Consider the following 21,692-nt stretch of genomic DNA (forward strand, 5'->3'; position numbering starts at 1 on the left):
AGATGACATCAAGGTTTTCTGACACATCTGTAGAAAATTTCCAGCCAGGGTGATACCGTAGGAGGATATGTAAAAAAACTGTAAAAAACTTTGGTCCTGTTGAGTGATCAATGGGCCTTGCCATGCCACTTTTTGGGGGGGGGGGGGGGGGGCGACAAGTTGGTGAAGCTTGTACCCAGTGTACACAGTGCTGTAAAAAGTTGGGGTTTTGAACTTTACTTCCAGTTTTGCCTTTCTTGGACCCATAAATGGAACAGTGCGTATTCATTTCTGACCTTGGGTTCATATCTGAATATGTGTCATGGCTATGCTTCACTGGAACAGGAGCACTTTTTGCCTGTTTTCACTGAAAAAAGAACACTTTTTGCCTGTTTTCACTGAAAAAAGAACACTTTTTGCCTGTTTTCACAAAAAAGAGCACTTTTTGCCTGTTTTCACTAAAAAAAGAACACTTTTTGCCTGTTTTCACAAAAAAGAGCACTTTTTGCCTGTTTTCATAAAAAAGAGAGCACTTTTTGCATGTTTTCACTGAAAAAAAGAACACTTTTTCAGTATATTTTGAGGGGCGCGAAAAGCACTAAGAGCGAGTTAAAAGAGCACCTTTGAGAAAGGGCTACTCAGTGCACGCGCACAGTCATTTAGTTTTATAGTTGTTGCCAATATAGGCCATACCGATTCCCAAGGTAACATCAGTAGTTTGTCTAACTGCATGAAAAATGTAGCGTACAGTCTTCTACTAATGTGTTTTTAACACCGATTGAAATCTGTTATGACGATATTAATTTATATGTCACTCAGATGTGCACCAAAACTTTCTCCCATTCTAAGTCAGTGCTCTATCTTCCCTTACCTTCACAGCGAGGCACCGATGAAAGCTTACCACCAAACGTGCAAGTTGGTCTGGCATCACCCACAAGCCGATAACCTTTATTACATGAATATAGCACAGCTTCCGTTCCCTGGGCAACTGTTCTGTCAGCAGTGCCATTGACAATAGAAGGTACAGTACAATTGAAGGCTGCACACAGAATGATGGCAAAGAAAACACTGGCATACTCGAGGACTGTGAAAACATGATGTCATCTTCGGGAAAGATTTTTTTGCAAGCCAATGCACACTGTCCAGTAGACACATTAAAAGTGACAGGGGGGTTCCCCTTTTACGTGCTGACGGCATTTCCATTCTCAAAAGAGTTCGTAAAATGGTAGGAGATTGAAAGACACATAAAGCAAGAACGTGTCTGCAGCCTCCTTCGACTATTTTGAAGTATTTTCAAATTAAAAAAAGAAGAAATCACACAGTATTACAGTCAGACGTGCACAATCTAGCAATCAACGAGCCATGCGGGCTGGTTTGAACTTTTTGTGCTCTGACGTTCTCCAGCTTTTCCGGCTTTCTTTGGCTTTCTACGGCTACAACTGCGTCTATCAATTCTACCTAGCTTCTGTCGCTCCGTTCGCAACTCACGCTGATGCAGAGTGGCCAGTGTTGCCGGTGCAACGGCAGCGACACCTGCATCAGTTGTGACTGCACCAAGGCGGCACGGAAATGCTGGAGCTGCCTTCTGTCAAAGAAGGACCGCAACCATATGGCTACGGTGCAGTACGATGCTACAGAAACAGTTCGAACCGTACAATCCGATGATGCTAGGCCAGGGTGAACACCAGCGGGATTGACGCCCTAGCGGCGGAGCGCTGGTCAGCAAGCAGCGCGGTGGCGCCGAATCCGGACGTGACAAATCAGGAGTTGCACTCGGCTAGTAATACACTGGCCCTGACACCATCACCGACAGCCAGGCAACCCACCAATTGGCCACACTGGATGCCGGTGACAGCCAACCCTCTAGCACTCCCAACTTCGTCACAAATGCAACAGCCACTGGGGGGCCCGGCTGGTGTTGAGGACGCTGCAGGTCTTCCCATCACTGGACCGCACCGCATTCCGATTTGAAGAACTGGCAGGGGAAGGCTCTGTAACAGCCATCGTTGAGGATTATGAGGTTGTCGTCCACTTCCGCCCCAACCTGTTCCCAGTTCCCCAGGGAACCGTCGGTCGCTCGTTTATTTCCTAGCTGAGTGCCTTCTTCCACAGCTTTGGCAGTGCCTCCGAATCAGAAGATGTTGCACTCAAGGCCGCGATGGTCTTCCCACAGCTGATGTTATAGAACCCGCAGGGCAACCACACCAAGCCGTCTCCACAGGAACACCTAAAGATACGTCTTGAACTTTGGCGAATAGCAAGCCTGCCGGAACTGCTCCGCGAGCCAACCAACTTCCAGAAGCAGGTCCAGGACAGGCACCAGCCAGCCGCCCGATCGACCCCCCCCCCCCCCCATGACCTTGCAAGGGCGTTCGCCACTAATGTGTCCTCCGGCAAACTACTATCTGCCCTCCATCAGCTATCAAGTGGTGGCTGCAAAGGAGTTCTCAGCGTGTACACCGCTGCCGGCACTGACACCACCCGTGATCTTCTAGTCAGCAAATATCTTGCAGGGGAGCCGGCTGATGCAGAGTCTCTGCTCACGGGTGAGCCACATGTTCAGCCCAACAGTGTGATGTTCTCAAGGCTGACCCGTGACGTCATCCGCCGTGCCGCTCTGCACACCCATCGCACGGCTGGGCCATCGGGCGTGGACGCCAATGGGTGACGGCGCATGTGCACCGCGTTCTACGAAGCGTCCAATGAGCTGTGTGACTTGCTTACGACATGCGCTCGTCGCATTGCTACCACATACGTCAACCCAGCGACACTAGGGGCGGTCAACGCATGCAGACTAACAGCCCTTGACAAATCGCCGGGTGTTCGACCCGTTGGTATCGGCGAAGTGGCCAGGCGCATTTTCAGCAAAACCATCCTCACTGTCACGTGGAGAGATATCCAGGATGCAGCGGGCAACCTTCAACTGTGTGCCGGTCAGGAGTGCGGCATTGAAGCTGCCATCCATGCCATGCATGATGTCTACCGTGAGGAGGATGCGGATGCCATATTGCTCGCCGACGCTTCGAACGCCTTCAACCGGCTTAACCGGGAAGCCTGATACGGAACATCCATCAACGACCATAAGACGACCATAAGACGACCATAAGACGACCATAAGACGACCATAAGACGACCATAAGACGACCATAAGACGACCATAAGACGACCATAAGACGACCATAAGACGACCATAAGACGACCATAAGACGACCATAAGACGACCATAAGACGACCATAAGACCACAAGACCACAAGACCACAAGACCACAAGACCACAAGACCACAAGACCACAAGACCACAAGACCACAAGACCACAAGACCACAAGACCACAAGACCACAAGACCACAAGACCACAAGACCACAAGACCACAAGACCACAAGACCCTAAGACCCTAAGACCCTAAGACCCTAAGACCCTAAGACCCTAAGACCCTAAGACCCTAAGACCCTAAGACCCTAAGACCCTAAGACCCTAAGACCCTAAGACCCTAAGACCCTAAGACCCTAAGACCCTAAGACCCTAAGACCCTAAGACCCTAAGACCCTAAGACCCTAAGACCCTAAGACCCTAAGACCCTAAGACCCTAAGACCCTAAGACCCTAAGACCCTAAGACCCTAAGACCCTAAGACCCTAAGACCCTAAGACCCTAAGACCCTAAGACCCTAAGACCCTAAGACCCTAAGACCCTAAGACCCTAAGACCCTAAGACCCTAAGAGCCTAAGAGCATAAGAGCATAAGAGCATAAGAGCATAAGAGCATAAGAGCATAAGAGCATAAGAGCATAAGAGCATAAGAGCATAAGAGCATAAGAGCATAAGAGCATAAGAGCATAAGAGCATAAGAGCATAAGAGCATAAGAGCATAAGAGCATAAGAGCATAAGAGCATAAGAGCATAAGAGCATAAGAGCATAAGAGCATAAGAGCATAAGAGCATAAGAGCATAAGAGCATAAGAGCATAAGAGCATAAGAGCATAAGAGCATAAGAGCATAAGAGCATAAGAGCATAAGAGCATAAGAGCATAAGAGCATAAGAGCATAAGAGCATAAGAGCATAAGAGCATAAGAGCATAAGAGCATAAGAGCATAAGAGCATAAGAGCATAAGAGCATAAGAGCATAAGAGCATAAGAGCATAAGAGCATAAGAGCATAAGAGCATAAGAGCATAAGAGCATAAGAGCATAAGAGCATAAGAGCATAAGAGCATAAGAGCATAAGAGCATAAGAGCATAAGAGCATAAGAGCATAAGAGCATAAGAGCATAAGAGCATAAGAGCATAAGAGCATAAGAGCATAAGAGCATAAGAGCATAAGAGCATAAGAGCATAAGAGCATAAGAGCATAAGAGCATAAGAGCATAAGAGCATAAGAGCATAAGAGCATAAGAGCATAAGAGCATAAGAGCATAAGAGCATAAGAGCATAAGAGCATAAGAGCATAAGAGCATAAGAGCATAAGAGCATAAGAGCATAAGAGCATAAGAGCATAAGAGCATAAGAGCATAAGAGCATAAGAGCATAAGAGCATAAGAGCATAAGAGCATAAGAGCATAAGAGCATAAGAGCATAAGAGCATAAGAGCATAAGAGCATAAGAGCATAAGAGCATAAGAGCATAAGAGCATAAGAGCATAAGAGCATAAGAGCATAAGAGCATAAGAGCATAAGAGCATAAGAGCATAAGAGCATAAGAGCATAAGAGCATAAGAGCATAAGAGCATAAGAGCATAAGAGCATAAGAGCATAAGAGCATAAGAGCATAAGACGACCATAAGACCATAAGACGACCATAAGACCATAAGACGACCATAAGACCATAAGACCATAAGACCATAAGACCATAAGACCATAAGACCATAAGACCATAAGACCATAAGAGATTGTATAGTGTGTATTTAATAGTTGGACAAATCGACTTTATGTAGAAAGGAAAAAGGACATATGGATACGAGTTAAGAGTAACTCTCCATCCCTGTAACTGGATACTATTATTATTATTATTATTATTATTATTATTATACAGTCAGAAAGTGCAATAACTAGCCACAAAACGGCGAAACGTTGTGTGAAACAACTTGTTCTGTAGTCAACTAGTCCATCACACTGCCATGCATGAGGAGTACTGTAGGAGTTTGGCTTTCGGCTTGTGCAATTCGTTTCGCAAAGCTTCCCCTTTCCTTATTTGCCTTTGATACTTATGACCCAGCCAAGTTGGATGGTGTGCTGCTTTGCTGCTTCGAATTGTAGTTAGACCGCTTTGTCAAATATCGTACTGGTCTCGTCAGTAACAATCGACAATCTTTGTTGCGTTTGGGCTGTAGCTTTTGCTCGTTTTCGTTGCACTTGCCTTCCCCTTTTCTGTCTTTCCATAACATTGAACCTTCCAAGTTGGAAGGCTGTCGGTTAGCGCTACGGAGATGTGTTGAAGCTAGGTGTCAGGACGTCGAATGTCTCAGTACTGTGTCAGGTTTTGCCTAGTTATTGCACTTTCTGACTGTATAATATAGTATCCAGTTACAGTGATGGAGAGTTACTCTTAACTCGTATCCATATGTGCTCTTCCTTTCTACATATGGGCCACAACCAGCTAAAACAAGTTTTTGTTTTCCTCCAGAAAACAGTTCTTGGGACCTTACTTCACCTCTTGAAGGTGATACAGGGCAGAAAGTAGTCTACAAGTGCCCCAAACACCGCTTTCAAAATAAGTACTTTGAAATAGAAAATGACAGTTTTCGCACAGTCTGACACAAAGAGACAAACTATTACTTTGTGGCAGAGCACAATACAACGGAACTAAAGATGTTGACATAGACTTGTGCATGTCAACGACATTAGTTCAAAGGCATGGCCCAAGTTCTTCCTGGAAAGCAACATGATGCTCTGGGCGGCGTTGCACTTGCATACTCTTTCGATTCTGGCAATGACACTTTCGATCGTCGCCTGCGCTTCCGAGACTGCGTCAGACGACTCATGAGAGCTGAACGCAAGTAACGTCGCAAGGCAGTCGGTTAGCTGCCTAATGACTTGGAACAGAAGAGGCACAACTTGTGCCTCTTCACTACTAGAGACGATGGGGATGAGTCAGCTTCGCTGTCACCATCAACATCACTGAGATCCCAACAAATTGTCAGCGTCGCTCTGCAGACCCTCCGCCACGGACTTGCAGGCACCTGAACAAACCTGGGCCATGCACAGCGATCGTCTGGCCCTGCGAGCTGCTCTAGTATCACTAGATGCGGACGTCGGACTAAAGTCGATTTGAAACTCGGATGTTGAGCCAATATAATATGGGCCGCGATCAGCTAAAACATGTCTTTGGGGTTTCGTAGAAAAGTTGGGAAATGACGAAATGAAAAAAAGTTTTTTTGAAGCGCGTTCACTCTGCACTTCATTCATGATGATTGTGGCGATCATCTTCTCAAATTTTGTTCAAACACTTGTTTGGCGGTCTAGTTCAAGTAGCTGGCGAGCAAAGACTGGCTCCAGTCTCTCCGGAGGCGTGGGTTCAAATCCCACCGCTGCCACCAATGTAATGGGTAGCCGAGTGGTAGGCGCGGTGAAATCAACAAGAATTACTTTTATTCTACTTTCAGGTACACACCTGAGATATAATCGTTAGTGAAACAAGAAGCGGCAAAATAAATAACTTTCTCTCCGGGGCTCACCTAGAGGTTGAATCCTTATTCTTCGAGTTAGCTTTCATTGCTATCCAATCTAATCTAATCTAATTAAAACAGAAAAAGCGCAGCTGCTTTTATGCAGCAAACGCCGTACGCTTATATGCTAAGATACACTAAAATTAATATACATAAGGTCGCTCCGTATTGCTTCCGTATTACTTCCGTATTACTTCCGTATCAGCCAGGCAGGGATACTACCATGTAGGGCGATAGTGCGGGTTCGAATCCCAGGATATGCCCGGAAAAAAGGAGAATTGAAAAATATATAACATCCTATGCTTTTTGGCCGTCAGATACGGATAGCGCCAGGCGTGACACAAACAAACAAACAAACACACAAACACAAATACCAAATTAAAGCTGTGTGGACCCTGGCTAGCGCCAGACGTTACTGAAGTAACGTCTTCTGCATAGCTACGGGAATAATGCTATTTTATAGAAAAGATATTGGCGCACTGAGGTGTAAACACTCAACTAACTCACATATGTGACAAAATCAACACAAAGGAATAGTGCAGAATGGGGGTGTTCTGAACCCTGCCAGACACAACTATCAAAAGTGCTAAATCATTCACAATGAGAAGGAGAGGTACACAGGAATAGGTCGCTACTACTTGCTTTCGTGGAGTGTGGCTGGTGAACTGTTCGTGCTGTGATCTTCAAGCGTCGTGTGGTCGCGTGGGGTCAAATGAGACGTGAGACCTAGAGAAATTCACGTAGAGATTAGGTGACTGGTTTAGAGTCTACAGCTTCCCGTGTTTTGTGTCCAGATTTCTAAGCGGATATGAAGTTCTCTACATTGTTGCAAACGTCAAGATCTGCCGGTGGTACCGTCGGCCAAGTACCTAGGCTTGCATTTTGACACGTCAATGAGCTGGCAGACAATGGTTCATTTTTGTTGTTATCAGGGTTTCTGCAAAAACAGCTGTCTTAGTCCGCCATGCTGCATCTTTACCCCTCTCATGTCGTATCTCCTACTTCAAATGCTTTGTGCTGCCTGAGTTTCTGTATGCATCCAATGCTTATGCCCCATATCTATCTGTTCACCAGGAGCTCCTGCATGCTGTATGTAAAGTGCCCCCATGGGCCCCCACTGTTACGCTGCCTGAGCGTGTACTTGTCTCTCTCTTGTGCGCTTCCATTCAACTTGACTTGCTCTGCTTTATATGGCGTTGTCTAAATTCTTCAGGAAGTAGATTGTTTGAAACTTTTTTCGACCTCTTTCGTCACGAAGAACTCGACGCGGCAACAGTAACCTGCTTATCGTCCCTGCCGCTGCTTCTGCACATTCTACCAAATTGGTGACACATGCTGTTCTCTGGAATTCCCTCCATGCGGATTTCCGAGTCGTCACCAAACTGGCCGTCCTCATGTCAAGCGCTTTGCAACACATTCTTGCCTGCTTTTAGCTTTATGACCATGTTTCTCTAGCTATGCTGCAACTGCTCTATGTCGCCTTCAAGTCAAGCGCTTTGCAACACATTCTTGCCTTCTTTTAGCTTTACGCCCATGTTTCTGTATCTGTTCTAGAACTGCTCTATTTCGCCGCCACTATTTATCATTAGCCATGCCCCCCCCCCCCCCCCTCTTGCATCACCCTACACAGTGGGTCCATTGTTCTTAGGCATCTGCCTGTTTTTGGTTTCTCCACTATAAATAAATAAAATAAAAGACTACTACTTCTAAACGCTGAGAAAATGCGTACAGATCCGCTGGGTACTGTACCGATCAAATGCAGGCAGAAAACTGCCAAATATGGAAGGAGAAGTCCTGGTACACATTGCACATAATTTCTCTACGTGGACATAGAGCAGAACAGGTTTTCTTTAAGTTACGGGAAAGTGAAGAGAGCTGCCGGGAGAGTTGTCGGGAGTCTTGGCGTGGCATTCCCGGGAGAGTTGCCAGGATTCTTGGGGTGGCTTTCCCAGGAAAGTTGTCGGGATTCTTGCCGTGGCAGTTCCATAACGTAGAGTGGAACATGACCGTCGCCTGTGCCTTTGTTAAAGTAAAAAAGAAAGCCAAAAAAAGAGCTGACAAACAAGCCGTGTAGAGAAGTAGGCGGCCTTGCGGTGCAAGTTGTGGTGCCACAAGTCATAATGGCGGCCTCTAGACTTTCATTCTAGTGCTTGGACACAAAACCATTTAGGAACCTTTTCAAAACCGCAATGTCACACCTTAATTAAACATAATGCCCAAGTACTACCAGCTAAAACCAAATTGAAGGGTAACTTACTTATCTCACACACAGCATACAGCTTAGTAGACGGGTGTGTTGGCGAACCTTTCGTATTAAGTACATTTCCGTCGTCCATAGGTAATCCCAGCCATGCAGTGTAATCAGTATTTATCAAATCCCCTGGACATTGGTTATCGAATGATGCCTTAGAGAGAATTGTTCCCTTGTAATATCTACAAAAGGCTTTAGCGTCATTGTAATTGAACAGGAGTGCAGGCATACTTCTTTTCAACACCGTCCGGGATGAAGGGCAAAGTTCGTGGCCGACCAGTTCTGCAGTCATGTGGAGAAAAACAGCAGTACAAACATTGTCATGGCAACACACAATTTCAAACTTCCTATCCAGGAAAGCTGTATTATTATTATTACTATTTGAACAAACGGCGAGGAGACAACAATTTGATAACCGCAATCAGTAATCCAAGCTGGATCGACATTTGTGTACACTGTATTCATGTATTGTAAAACTGTGGAGACAATGTGCAATAAAACGATGAAAAATGTGAAGAAATTGTGTAGAGAAAGAAAGGGATTCAAACGAGTTTTCCTACATCAGGAATCTTCGTTGTACTAAAGGACACTGAAAACAAAATTGAACTATCAAGTAGAAAATCTAAGTTAGAGAAATAACACTATACAGAACAACAGCAGTGAACTTTACAAGTGTGAATTTTAACAATGAAAGCGAGAGCAATAACGAATGTGCGTACTAACACTAAACTTGCAACTGAAAAGTGAACAAAGAAGAGAAAGAAAGAAGGAAGGACAAAGTGATAACAAATAACAGCAGTACATTGCACCTAGAACATTAACGGCCAAGCTCGGCCGCACCAAACATGACACTTTACTTGAACAATTCCAACCCAATTATACTATCCTGTCTAACAGGTTCAGGGAAGATGCGAGCTGTGTTTATTATTATTATACTATCTTTCTGTACACACAAATTAAGCTTACTCAAGCTCAACTGATGAAGGGTGAATTCCCCGAAACACTGTGTATTGAGCAGGCAGTGATTTCTTGCAGGTTTGCCCAGTTGAAGGTTCAATGGACTTCTCGTGTGCTCTGGATGACAGTCGGGAGTCAGTCAAGTGTCAAGTCAAGTCGGCGGAATAGCGAGAGCTCCGGTGTGGGGAGCAAACCCTTTTCTTACAAATCTTCGCTGAGGTCGCAACCACTACTTCGTACTGTTGTGCCCAGCGCGGGATTGCGACTAGTTGGTTTGGAGGTGACAGCGTTGCGAATGACCGAGGGTCCTCGACGTCTGTCTCACCGTCCAGGAGCGACACTGACTCACGCTGCTATATATGGTGCTCACGAGGTGTTTGTCGCGCTGAAAACGGAGCGTCTCTGTAAGTTTGTATCCCTGGTGATGGTCGTGCCTGGAGAGCACTATATAAGTGGTGCTCTTCAGGCACAATCTTCCTCAGCCTACTCAACTGATGAGGGGTGAATTCCCCGAAACACTGTGTATTGGGCAGGGAGTGGTGCTTTCTTGCAGGTTTGTGGAGTCGAAGGTTCGATGGACTTCTCGTGTGCTCTGGATGGCAGTCCTGAGTCAGTCAAGTGTCAAGTAAAGTCGGCGGAATAGCGCGAGTGTGGGGAGCAAACCCTTTTCTTAATAATAATAATAATAATAATAATAATAATACGAAGTAGTGGTTGCGACCTCGGCGATGATTTGTAAGAAAAGTGTCAAGTAAAGTCGGCGGAATAGCGCGAGCTCCGGTGTGGGGAGCAAACCCTTTTCTTACAAATAATAATAATAATAATAATAATAATACCACAGCACTCGTACAAAGGCCAAAGAACAATGCATTAGAATACACTGAAATTAAGCCAAGTCCGCTTCTGTCTCCAGTCTTCTGTCTCCAGTCAACAGGTTAATTGCAGGGGATAAAATAAAAATTTCAGGCATTTACTTATACAGTGCCGCTCAATTAAATCCAGACATATTACTCAAGTACACGGGGGGCGCTATGCAACCATAGCCCTGCGAACACTGGGCTGATAATTGATCGAATGTGCAAACTTGAGTGACGCCGGCTGGATTTCATGGAGCAGGACTGTCCATCCATTGTACATCATTCCCATTTGAGTGGTCTCTTTTCAGACTACAGACTGAGACGACAAATACTTACCGTCAAAAGGGCATGTAATATTGCCAGTCATTAACGTAGGATCTCTTTCAGCTTGTCGTCTGGAAACACACGCTACAAACACACGCAAAGAAGCACAATTTCCAAATATGAAACCATGGCCATTTCGAGTTCTCAATCCTGAAGAGAAGCCAATCTGAGACCTTTGCCTACCAATATCCATTGCACAATATTCTATCCCCATGTTACGTAGGGGGCAATGCCCAAAAAACTTTCATCTAACTTTGGTCATATCAAATTTCCACGTTTGGTCCTGTGTGATAATAGATTTGAATATATTTGTTAGAATCCAATACACCATACCACCACATTGCGCTCTTGGCCGATCCAAACTCTTCACTCACATCACCATCACCAAAGCGAGGGCAATTCCGGTATAGATTTATATTGACATTCTCCCTCCAGACAGCTCCTCGTGAGCTCATCAGTGGAGGCATATGATGTTGAATGAAAGAATAATAAGAATAGACTGATCTTTATAGGGCTAAATTGGCGCAATTGCGCTCATTCTGCATGGAAACGTGGAATACCCTAAGTGACAAAAGTGACAAAAGTGATAACAAGGTCAGGTGATAACGACACGCGCTCATGGCAAGGACAGGAACATGTAGCATGTGTGAAAAGGGGGGGGGGGGGGCGCAAAAAAAAACAGCAGTCAGTCTAACACCAGAAAAGTTAATTATTGCATGTGCCACAAAACCCAGGATACTGCGGCTGATTGTACTTGTCCAATAGTGACGTGATGGGGAACGAACGACGAAGCAAACTGGCTGACGCGGCAGACCCAAAGGCCCCTGAGGCAATCACTGTAGCGTGATCGCGATTCAAATTCTGGACGGTTTTCTTTTTTCGTCAGGCACTGAAAATTTGCTGCAGTCTGAACAGGCCCTAACCCCCACAGCTACGAGATGCATTTTGTGCCAAGTGCTCTCAACTTGTCGATTTGGGAGTAAATTTACACATTACGGCTACCAAAAATTGAAACAGCTTCCTGGATGTCCTCTAAATTTGGTAAAGATGTTACTTTTATTATAGCTTCAAAGACGACTAATTGCACAGTAAGCATTTCATATATGTAGACTTGTTTGTGTAAAATGTTGTTCGATTATTGCAAGGCACACAAGAAAAGGAAAGCGAGGTTTAGTTCAGGACCGTTTTCTTGTTACAATCATCAGCCATGTACTGCTTGGATTAAATAGAAAAATAAATAAAAAACCTGCACAGAAGGATGCCCAAAGGGCATACGGGTACGAGCCTCCTTAAAAGTATTGAGTGGGTCCAGGCACTTTAAATATTGTGGCAATATTTCCATGAAATGAGGACATTTTGGAATCCAGTACGGCAAGTCATGAACCCTTGAAGGTAGCCGAAACAAAGAGAAACATGGCAGCAAGAGCTAACTAACTATGTAGCTTGTCACAATGATAGCCAGAAGGCTTTTTTATGTAATTTTTAATATTAACACAGCCCTACTAGAAACAGATGGAGAAAAAAGGTACAAGGAAAAAGACAAAACATAGTCGATAGTAGGGACGACTTGCCGATGTGCTGGGACTCAACCGACTCAGAGGTTTTGGCGTCAGCATTGCCACTAGGAATCGAAAAATGGGGGGGGGGGTGTTGCACAAGAACAACTGCAAAACAAACAGAAGCTAGAGAATACCTTGTAGACGTCTCCCCTCACCTACTTGTAGTCCATTCATCGGAAACAGTCCCGCTGGCTTTTGAAAGTCCGAATTGGGCGGAATTGAGGATCAAAAATCCACAAATCTGAGTTTGGAATCTGCTTCTCCATTCATTTTGCCATGGAATACCTGTCCGAATTTTGTAAAACCTGGCTGAATTTCTATTTCCCAGTTCTCAAAAGTGGCAAGGAGTAATTGCAGGGGTCACACAATGCAGCGGGTACCGTTGTTTTCACGATATCTACAACTATGCGCGGGAGACACCAGCAAGTTAGGGTGACAGTTTCCAATGAATGGATTCTAGTTGCTCTAGTCGTGGCCACGGTCTGAAACACGGCCACTAAGAATGAGCGAGTCTTACTCGTCAAGTAGGGTTGGGTCCACACGGAAACAGAATGTCATCCTGCTCACCTCCACATTCTCTAGAATGCTCCATTACCATCTCTAGCAGTGCGGGGAAATCCCCACAATGATGAAAGAGGGAACGCTGAAGAAGTGTGCTCAAAAATAAAAAGGCCTGTTTCCTCTTTTTCTGCAGACTTGAAAGTATAATATTTTTGCGATCGCGCTGGAGCAGAATTTGGCGATTCTTTGGCGATTTTCTCGATTTGTTGGCAAAACCCTGAGGCTGCATTCGATTGAAACTTTGAAACTGGATCCCAATCCCCGCCCACCAGATCACTTCGATTAGACGGATACAGTCGAATGTGCACAACTGATCCTTTTCAAGACCTTAGCAAACGAGTTGTTACAGCTCACCCCGTACTATTTCGTTGTATCTGTACGCATTATGGCGAACTCCTGACCTAGTGTACGCATATTTGGAGTTTGGGGTAGATACGATGCAAATGAATCTGTCGAATCTGGCTCTGTGGAGTGGGTTGATTGGATCCGAATCCGTGGGACCGGGATCGAAATCGTACAATCGAACATGTACGAGTTTGGCGAATCTAGGTCCGGGGTTTATGGATTCACACAATTGAACATGACCTAAGACACTTTTTTAGCGTGTCGCAGCTCATATAGGACTTGAGTGTCCTGCAATACCCAGAGGGTTGTCATGGTTGAAGCTGATGGTAGAACTGGCAGGGAAAGCAATATAGAAGTGCTGGGTACACTGAACAAGTACAAAGACACCATGAATAGAAGCCTGTGATTGACTGAGGAATACTCAGTCTTGACCAATCTAGTGCTTTTAACTGTATACTGGCGGGAGTTTTACCGGAAAATTGGACGATTGGCTTGAAATTCCCATGGAAGTGCATTGAGAACAGTTCCAAACACCTCACGAAACTCATTTCATCAATTTTTATAGGTTTGTATTTGTTGTTTATCAACATCCTTTTAGCCAGAACCCAATTAACTTCTAAAAATAGAATTTGAAGGTGACAGTTGAAAGAATAGATCTACTCCTTGCAGACTTGCATTTCATGTTGCAACCTGATGAAGACAATTTGCTGAAACATTGAAAAAATGAGTCTGTGAAATGAGTTGTGACCTTTGCAGTGCCTGGGAAAGAGCATGTGCACTCAACACTTCTCTTTGTCTTCTGAGCCTGCATGATGCCTCAACACTTCTACGTTCATTCGATTTTGCTTGTGTTTCACGTAAAACCTAGTTCACATTTGACGCAATGCTGACGGTAACGGACGTAAGGGCCAGTCGGCAAGGCTGGGGTGAGCTGAAAAACTTGTACGATTCGTACGATGCGACATGCTGCAGTCGTTGCGTCTGTTGTGCATGTGGCTGCGTGTGTGTCTCTTCGTTGTACATGCGGTTGCATGTGTAGCTCTTGGTCGTACATGCTGCTGCTTTAAGCGGGATTCACAGAAGCTTTTTTGCGAAGCGGCACGCGATGCGACGCGATCTGCGACGAACGCCTGCGATGCGAACTCGCGAAATACCATTCACAGAAGAAGTCAGCGATGCAACAAAGTTTTGCTGATTTGGGTACGTCACCATGATATTCGCGCGGTTTGGTACAACCTGTACAAATTTATAGGCAACTCTTGAACCTTTGTACAACTTTGCTGTAGAAAAGGTCAAAATTGTACGCCAAATCGCTTGTCGCATCGCATCGCATCGCAAAAGTTGAGCCAAGCTCAACTTCTGCGATGGCCCAGTTGCGGCAGTTGCGTGGGGTGCGACATGGCTGCGATTTGGGGTTTTCCCGGTTTCGCGCCTGTCGCATCGCGTATCGCATCGCAAAAAAGCTTCTGTGAATCCCGCTTTAGGCTGTGTTTACATGAAGCATTTCAACCCGGGTCAGATTTCAGCCCGCCATGTGCACAAAGTGAATGGCGCGTTTACATGACGCATTGCTCTTGACCCGGGTTGAAATTTCACCCCGGGTTGATTTCAACCCTCCCCCCAAGGGGAGGGTTGAAATCAACCCGGGTTAAGAAAATCGTACAAACGTACTTCTGTGCGTATCTCGCGCCAGGTTTGAACAGCACTGCAAATGCAAATTTCGCGCGAACGGACTCACGTGACCTTACAGGACTGTAGAAGTGGACTTTTGGTGGCATATCAGTATTTGACCCGGGTCAACTGTCTTCATGTAAACGCTCACCTCTTTTGTCTATCGTACAGACTTTCAACCCGGGCTGAACTCGACCCGAGTTGAAATTTCTCATGTAAACACAGCCTTGGCGTCTCTTCTTTGTACATGCTGCTGAACCGTTACACACGCTGCTGGGCTATTTTGACTCACTGCACCGTCTTCTGCCCCGGTGTACGCCTTCACTATTATAATATATATTATTCTGTTGTCTCGTCTTTTTTGGGTGTCAGTCGTTAGTTGTTCGTTGCCAGTGTTATTTATGACTATGAGTTCTCCCGTCAGCTCCTGAAATGAGGTTTAGGAAAAGAAATAGAGAACAACCATTTGACTAGTGCTATTGATGTGTGGTGCAGCGGGAGCGTAGAGGCAGTTCGTTCTCCATCCAAGACGACACGTCGTTCAACAGCGAAAGGCGCCAGTCATAAGGCACGGTCTGTGACAGGGTGACTTTTGGACCTAATTTCCCTATTTTTCAGGACTTCTGTTCAATTATTTATCCTTGAATGAAGCTGAATCAAGTTCACAATACCAGTTTTTCACGAACACCAAAAATGTAGTTTGTTAAGGTGTGCAATTTAAATAATAGCTCCAGGAAATGATAAAATAGTTCGTCTGTCACGCTCCTGAACTATCCTTCAATACCATACGTGACATCAGACTTTATCTTTTCTCAAATTCAACTCAAGCCGTGTTAGCCATTATGCGAGTCAAAGGAAGCGCAGTGTTCGGAATGCTAGAAATTTCCAAGCAAGACTCGGGAGTAGTCAGTGCACGACACCGCCTCCTGATCACACTCAAAATTCAGCTGCTTTGTACACTTGGGTCCCCGTCTACGCCCATCTACTGCATGAAAAGTTGGATCGATTCAACTTTTCTCGTCGTTTCCCGATCATTGCGTCGCGTCCCGTCGTGCCCAGTCGCATGTGAACTTGAAAACTTTCAGGATGTTCTTAATGCAGTCATTTTTCGCTGTGTTCACTTACTTGGATCACAACAGCTTTCCGCGAGATGCTGGCTGCCTCACTCTCGACAGTGTTAAACCTAAAATAATGTGCCTTCCAAGTGAATAGGTGCATGACTTACGTATTTCGCAAATAGTGGACAGCTTAGCTCCGGTCATATTTTTGCCCTGTAAATCGTGAAACTCGTTTCCTGTTGATTCTCTCCATGCTTTCAAATTATGATATCCTATTCCGTACCAACAGCCAGCTGTGACCGATGACTTCGAGATGATGTTTCCATTATGCAACTTGCACAATTCTTGCCCTTCGGTGTAAGTCCTTTTCGAGTCATCTAAAAACGTTACAGAGGAGCTTCCGCTGCAGTACTGATAATGGTCTGGTATTTCAACTGAAATCATACACAACAGACAACAGCAACAGTCAGAGTAATAGTGTTGAACGTTTACACACAAACACACCCACCCCCCCCCCCCCCACCACCACCCTACCCCCCCCCCCCCCCCCACACCCATCTCCACTCCCCCCCCCCCGACCACCACCCTACCCCCACCACCACCCTACCCCCCCCCCCCCCCCACACACACACATACGTACACATTTGACGGGTGACCCATCCTACAGCAGAAGCCCGAGCAAATTGTGCTGGAATTGGATCATTCAACAGCTTGCAAGGCCTACAAATTGATCGCCAGTACTCAACCTGTATTATGTTTGCGGCTTCTGACACTGTGTACGTCAATTATTTGTACATGTATCATACCCACAGTATAGTAGTCAGCAGGTTTCCTTTTTTATTATGTTGAAGGAAATAGTTGACAGTTCATGTGCTTTTCGATTGTTTTTGATATAATTTTCTTTCTTTTCTACTCTGCTGTTGCATGCGAATTACTATTAACACCTCATTGACCCCGCTCGTTCCTCATTCTTCATTCCAGTTGGCCTAGGCGAAAAGGCTGATAATAACAATAATAACATCAGGTCATTCACTTCGTCAGTATTTTATACAATTGCTGAAATGTGGGATCCATATGACACATTATACACTTACAGATACAAACTCTGTATTTCAGGAAATGTATGTCATCGTTTCTGGTCTAAGCATTGCGATTCCAGGAGGTCAAGCACATGAACTATGCCCATGGCAGGTCTTCACCAGTTTCAGTTGAGAGAAAAGGAGAGATTTATTTTTCTTGGTAGGTTTTTCAATAATCTGAAAGCCCCTTCGCAGGCAATTCCGGCGGCAGAATTTCAGGATCTTTTGGCGCAGCGACTCCATCTCTGATTGCGATTTTTGTTGCTTAACCATTATGTATTGCGCGGCACTCAATGTGGGTTGCATTTTCACTGTTCATGCGTAAATACTGGTAGTTGAAGATGCCTTTGATGCCACTTCAAGAAAAAAGCATCCTACTGCAGCCAGCTCCAGGAGAACATCACTGCTTTGTTCGGCCCACGCGATGAGTTGACTGTGTTTTCCACGTCCTGCATCTTGTCGTTCTGTTTCGACCGCCATCGGCGCTTCAGCAAGCCAAAGTAGCCATCGACAGCGCGACGTGTGTGCCCCACACGCATAAAATAGATGGTGATGTTATCACTGAGCCCCGTGAGACACCGCCACATCAGGTAAGCCATGCCACTTTTCTTCTTGTTTTGTCCCGTACAGTTGTGAGCATGAAAATGGAGTGCCCTCTTCACACCTGCATGTTCTAAATAGTAGTGCAGCATGGACAAGACCGCATTCAGCCCGTGGGCTTTGCTACCATCCGCACCAATGAACTGGTGCTCTCCTAACAGAAAGTTCCACTTTTTGTGCTTGGACTCCCCCCCTGTTGGACTCTAGCGGCTGCACAGCAGTCTACGAAGGCTTCATGCGGCCAACAATGGAATACTGCTGCCTTGTGTGTATGGGGTCAAGCACATCCAGGAAAACGTAACACAATACACAGAAGGTGATTGGCCCAGGCGCCTGGCTCCCTAGCCGGAAACACAGCCGACAGGTTGCTGCGCTTTCATTCACCTTCAATCTGACCTACCTTCCAACAAAAAAGCCCATCCTTCCACCTTCAGCCCCGGACCAAGTCAACATTGCCCATGCGCACTTGCAGCAGCCTCCAGGGTTCCTACCCAGACCGCATTATTCCCTGGTGGAACAGGCTACTAGCGATCATTCTACCAGCACGGCCGCAACCCAGACACCTATAGTCTAACTCTTTCAAGGGAACGTTCAACAAGTGTCAGCTTCACCTGAACTGGCAACCAGCCACCGACGCCCTATGTAACGGATTTTACCAGCGCCTCACTAGCATACCCCTCCCTTCTTCCCACATTGCGATGTTATCTTTCACTCTGCTTCTTCCGACGACGTATGCAATGGTTTAGACCGGCACCTCACTAGCATCCTCTCCCCCCTACCATAATTTACGTTATCTTTCACTCTGCTTCTCTCATGACCATCTACCAATTGTCTTCGTTCCTCACTATTATTCATTTTTCCTCACTCTCTATGGTTCCACTGCATTATGTCACGCGTGAGTCTATGTAGACGCCGAGACCTTCAAGATCGGCAGAGCAGCCCAGCCTCACCACCACTTCTCGCACATATTTGGAAATATAGTGGACTTGCGTATAAAAACAATTAAAAACAAAAAAGCAATGATGACGGCAGGATTTGTTCTTTTATTGCTATTTAAAACTTTATTTCCATACCAGAAACTTCCTGGCAATACTTACCAACGCAGATTGGTACGGAAGAAAGCTTGTTTCTGAAGGTGCAATTTGGTGTGCTATCACCTTCAAGCAAAAATCCCTTGTTGCAAGAATAGATAACAGTATCATTATACTGAATATCCATCCTATCAGCAGTGCCGTGTGCAATAGTAGGCACACTGCATTTGGGAACTGCATGCAGAAAAAGGATAACAAGAACAATGTTAGACTCGGCTGCAGAGCCAAGGATTATCATTTATAAGTAGAAATGAAGGCCAAGGAACTACAAGTTACGCTATAATGTCCCCAAACACCACCAGTTACTAAACAAACCTCTCGTGCGACAACAATGCACGACACTGACCAATGGTACTGACGGTCTACACCTAACTGTCAATCAGCTTTAACATATCTTGGATGTGCACTCCAACAGACTTCCAGCGTTGAAGGTTTTGAGTTAGTAATAACACTGAACCTTCCGAGAATATAGACTCGTTCCTTTTGAAACTCAACTAACATTGTCCTATCAAGCGTGGCCCTACCCCCCCCCCCCTCGCCCCCCCCCCCCCCCCAACCAGCCCTCTCCCTACAGTAAACCGGGATTGGCCCTGCTGCAATCACCATGCAACCTAAAAAGGTATCAACACAATCAAATGCGGGTCATTCATTCTGTCAACAACATTCAGCCCGGCTTCCAGCAAAGCATAATATGAAGAAGAAACAAGCAAGAAATAATGGACATGATTGAAGTACTTACAATAACATAATGGTACTGGACGAAGACTACCATCACCAAAACATGTAACTGTGGAACTTCCTTCAACAAAGTACCCATCCTGACATGTGTACTGAACAGTATCACCATGGTGAATGAGTGTAGCGTTACTCATGCCAGTACGTAGCCTGAGTGAAGAATTTATCATTCCAAATTGTATAGCAGGTACACTGCAGTTGAGAACTGAACATAAGGTCAAGAGAAGAAAGAGAAGAAGAATGGAAATCATCCCTATTTTTGACTGTTCTAGTGAGGGTCTTCTACCTGCCTGAAACTCTTCGAAACTCAAGAAAAAAGTTCATAGTTGGAGTATTGTAGGAGTTGCATTTTGATATAAAGTATATTTTTCGCAGTAAAAGAGTATTCACTTGAAGAGCTTGTGTTGATACAGATTCCTAGGTTCAAACCCCAAGTTGGGCAGTTAGTTACATTTTTTCTCTCCTTGCGTATTTTGTATCTGCATGTTATTACCCTTTCCGTGAGTCGCTCGTGAGTAATGTATGAGTCGTGTATGGCTAAACCCGTATTTACCCGTATGACTGCTGCTAGTGTTATTGTTCTAGAACATTGGCATAATTAACCAATCACAGTTCACAGCTCTGGAATATTCTAGAGTTTCGTCGGCAACCGGTTTATATAAATTACTGATTGGTTGATGACCTAAAAACATGGCTGCCATTCGCCGCGTGTTTTGTCTTCTTGCATTGTTCTTTTCTTGTGCTTTTTCACTTCTTATCTTTACTTGCCGGGTGTGTTAAACTAATAATTCTGTCCTAACGAGTATTCGTGAAACTACAAAGTGAGTGCTTTGTTTGAGTGTGTGAAATTGTCTCCGAGGGCCAGCTACTACAGTATTATAAATTTATAACTCTTTTTCACTATTAACTTTGTTATCCATCCGAACCCTTACCATCACAGTAGGGCACTGAAGTGAGATTTCCATCAGCCGTGCAATTTGGTGTGGCATCACCCACGATTCCCTGACCCTCTTGGCAAGAATAGGTAACATTGTGTGTGAATCGGACCACAGTTCTGTCAGCAGTGCCATTGATAATGACAGGTACGGTACAGTACAGCGCTGTGCACAGAATAACAAAAAAATGGTAGATTTATTATTTTTACTTCCTCCGAGTCATCGAAATTGTCGCAGTCTGGCTTTTGATATAAACCGGGGTATTTACTCACCAGCACTCGTACCAGAGGCAAGGAATCGGACATAGGCGATAGTCATCAGTATAGGGTGACGGCAAAGTTCTATTTTCTGTTATTGGAAGCTGGAATTTTTGAACCAGACGCAATTTCTTTGCTGATGTCGCTGCGATGGTAATTTCGACTCGCTGAGATCAGTCAGGCGTTGAAGCCTGCACATTTCTCATGCTTATGGCCATTCACTCAAGCCTCATCACTGTTTTACCTTAGCTGGGGTGAGATTGATTTCGTGGAACAAGAGGCAGCGCTTGGAGAAACATCGAGGGGTCAGCAAACTAAATGCCTGCAACAGCGATAAAATAATTTGTCGCTCTGGCTGAGACACTCAGTACATGATTGTACCTGCAAGAGCCGTGTAGACTCTACACGTAATGCTAGTGATGCACGCGCCGGTGCCGAACCATGGTATACCAGTGATGCTGAAAAAGAGGGCTCGCTGGACGTGATAGTACACTTACCAGGCTACATGAGCTGTGACCACACAGCTAAAATAAATGGGCAGGCCACTGCTAAAAAAAGTTCATTTCAAGATCGAGGTGATTACGCCGACGGTAATCAATCGACCTCGCAACGTACGTGTATTCTTACTAGGCTTCGTTGGTGTTGAAGTAAAAATCATCCAGAGCTAACAGACGACAAGCATAGCAGCTCTTGTCCTGTGGAGAAAGTCAAAGTGTTTGAGATGAGGCGCGACCAACTTTTAACCTTCCTTGAAATATTTCGGAACGATATTTT

At 45.2% G+C, this 21,692-nt stretch overlaps 2 protein-coding genes across 2 annotated transcripts in view; both read right to left on the bottom strand.

Moving 5' to 3' along the window:
• Positions 1-19,155, bottom strand: part of LOC135826977 (sushi, von Willebrand factor type A, EGF and pentraxin domain-containing protein 1-like) — a 72,941-nt gene extending 53,786 nt beyond the window's left edge. The window contains exons 1-5 of the mRNA XM_065339502.1: positions 18,998-19,155; positions 16,389-16,655; positions 11,040-11,111; positions 8,896-9,171; positions 851-1,018 (exon numbers count right to left, since the gene is read on the bottom strand). Coding sequence (XP_065195574.1) covers positions 851-1,018; positions 8,896-9,171; positions 11,040-11,111; positions 16,389-16,655; positions 18,998-19,118 — 904 coding nt within the window. The 5' untranslated portion in view covers positions 19,119-19,155. The remainder of the gene's footprint in view (positions 1-850; positions 1,019-8,895; positions 9,172-11,039; positions 11,112-16,388; positions 16,656-18,997) is intronic.
• Positions 19,156-19,602: 447 nt separating this feature from the next.
• Positions 19,603-21,692, bottom strand: part of LOC135827701 (sushi, von Willebrand factor type A, EGF and pentraxin domain-containing protein 1-like) — a 51,039-nt gene continuing 48,949 nt past the window's right edge. Inside the window, exons 13-14 of the mRNA XM_065340154.1 lie at positions 20,659-20,826; positions 19,603-19,931 (exon numbers count right to left, since the gene is read on the bottom strand). Coding sequence (XP_065196226.1) covers positions 19,603-19,931; positions 20,659-20,826 — 497 coding nt within the window. The remainder of the gene's footprint in view (positions 19,932-20,658; positions 20,827-21,692) is intronic.

Source organism: Sycon ciliatum, chromosome 11, assembly GCF_964019385.1.
Source record: "Sycon ciliatum chromosome 11, ocSycCili1.1, whole genome shotgun sequence".
NCBI classification, from domain to species: Eukaryota; Metazoa; Porifera; class Calcarea; order Leucosolenida; family Sycettidae; genus Sycon; species Sycon ciliatum.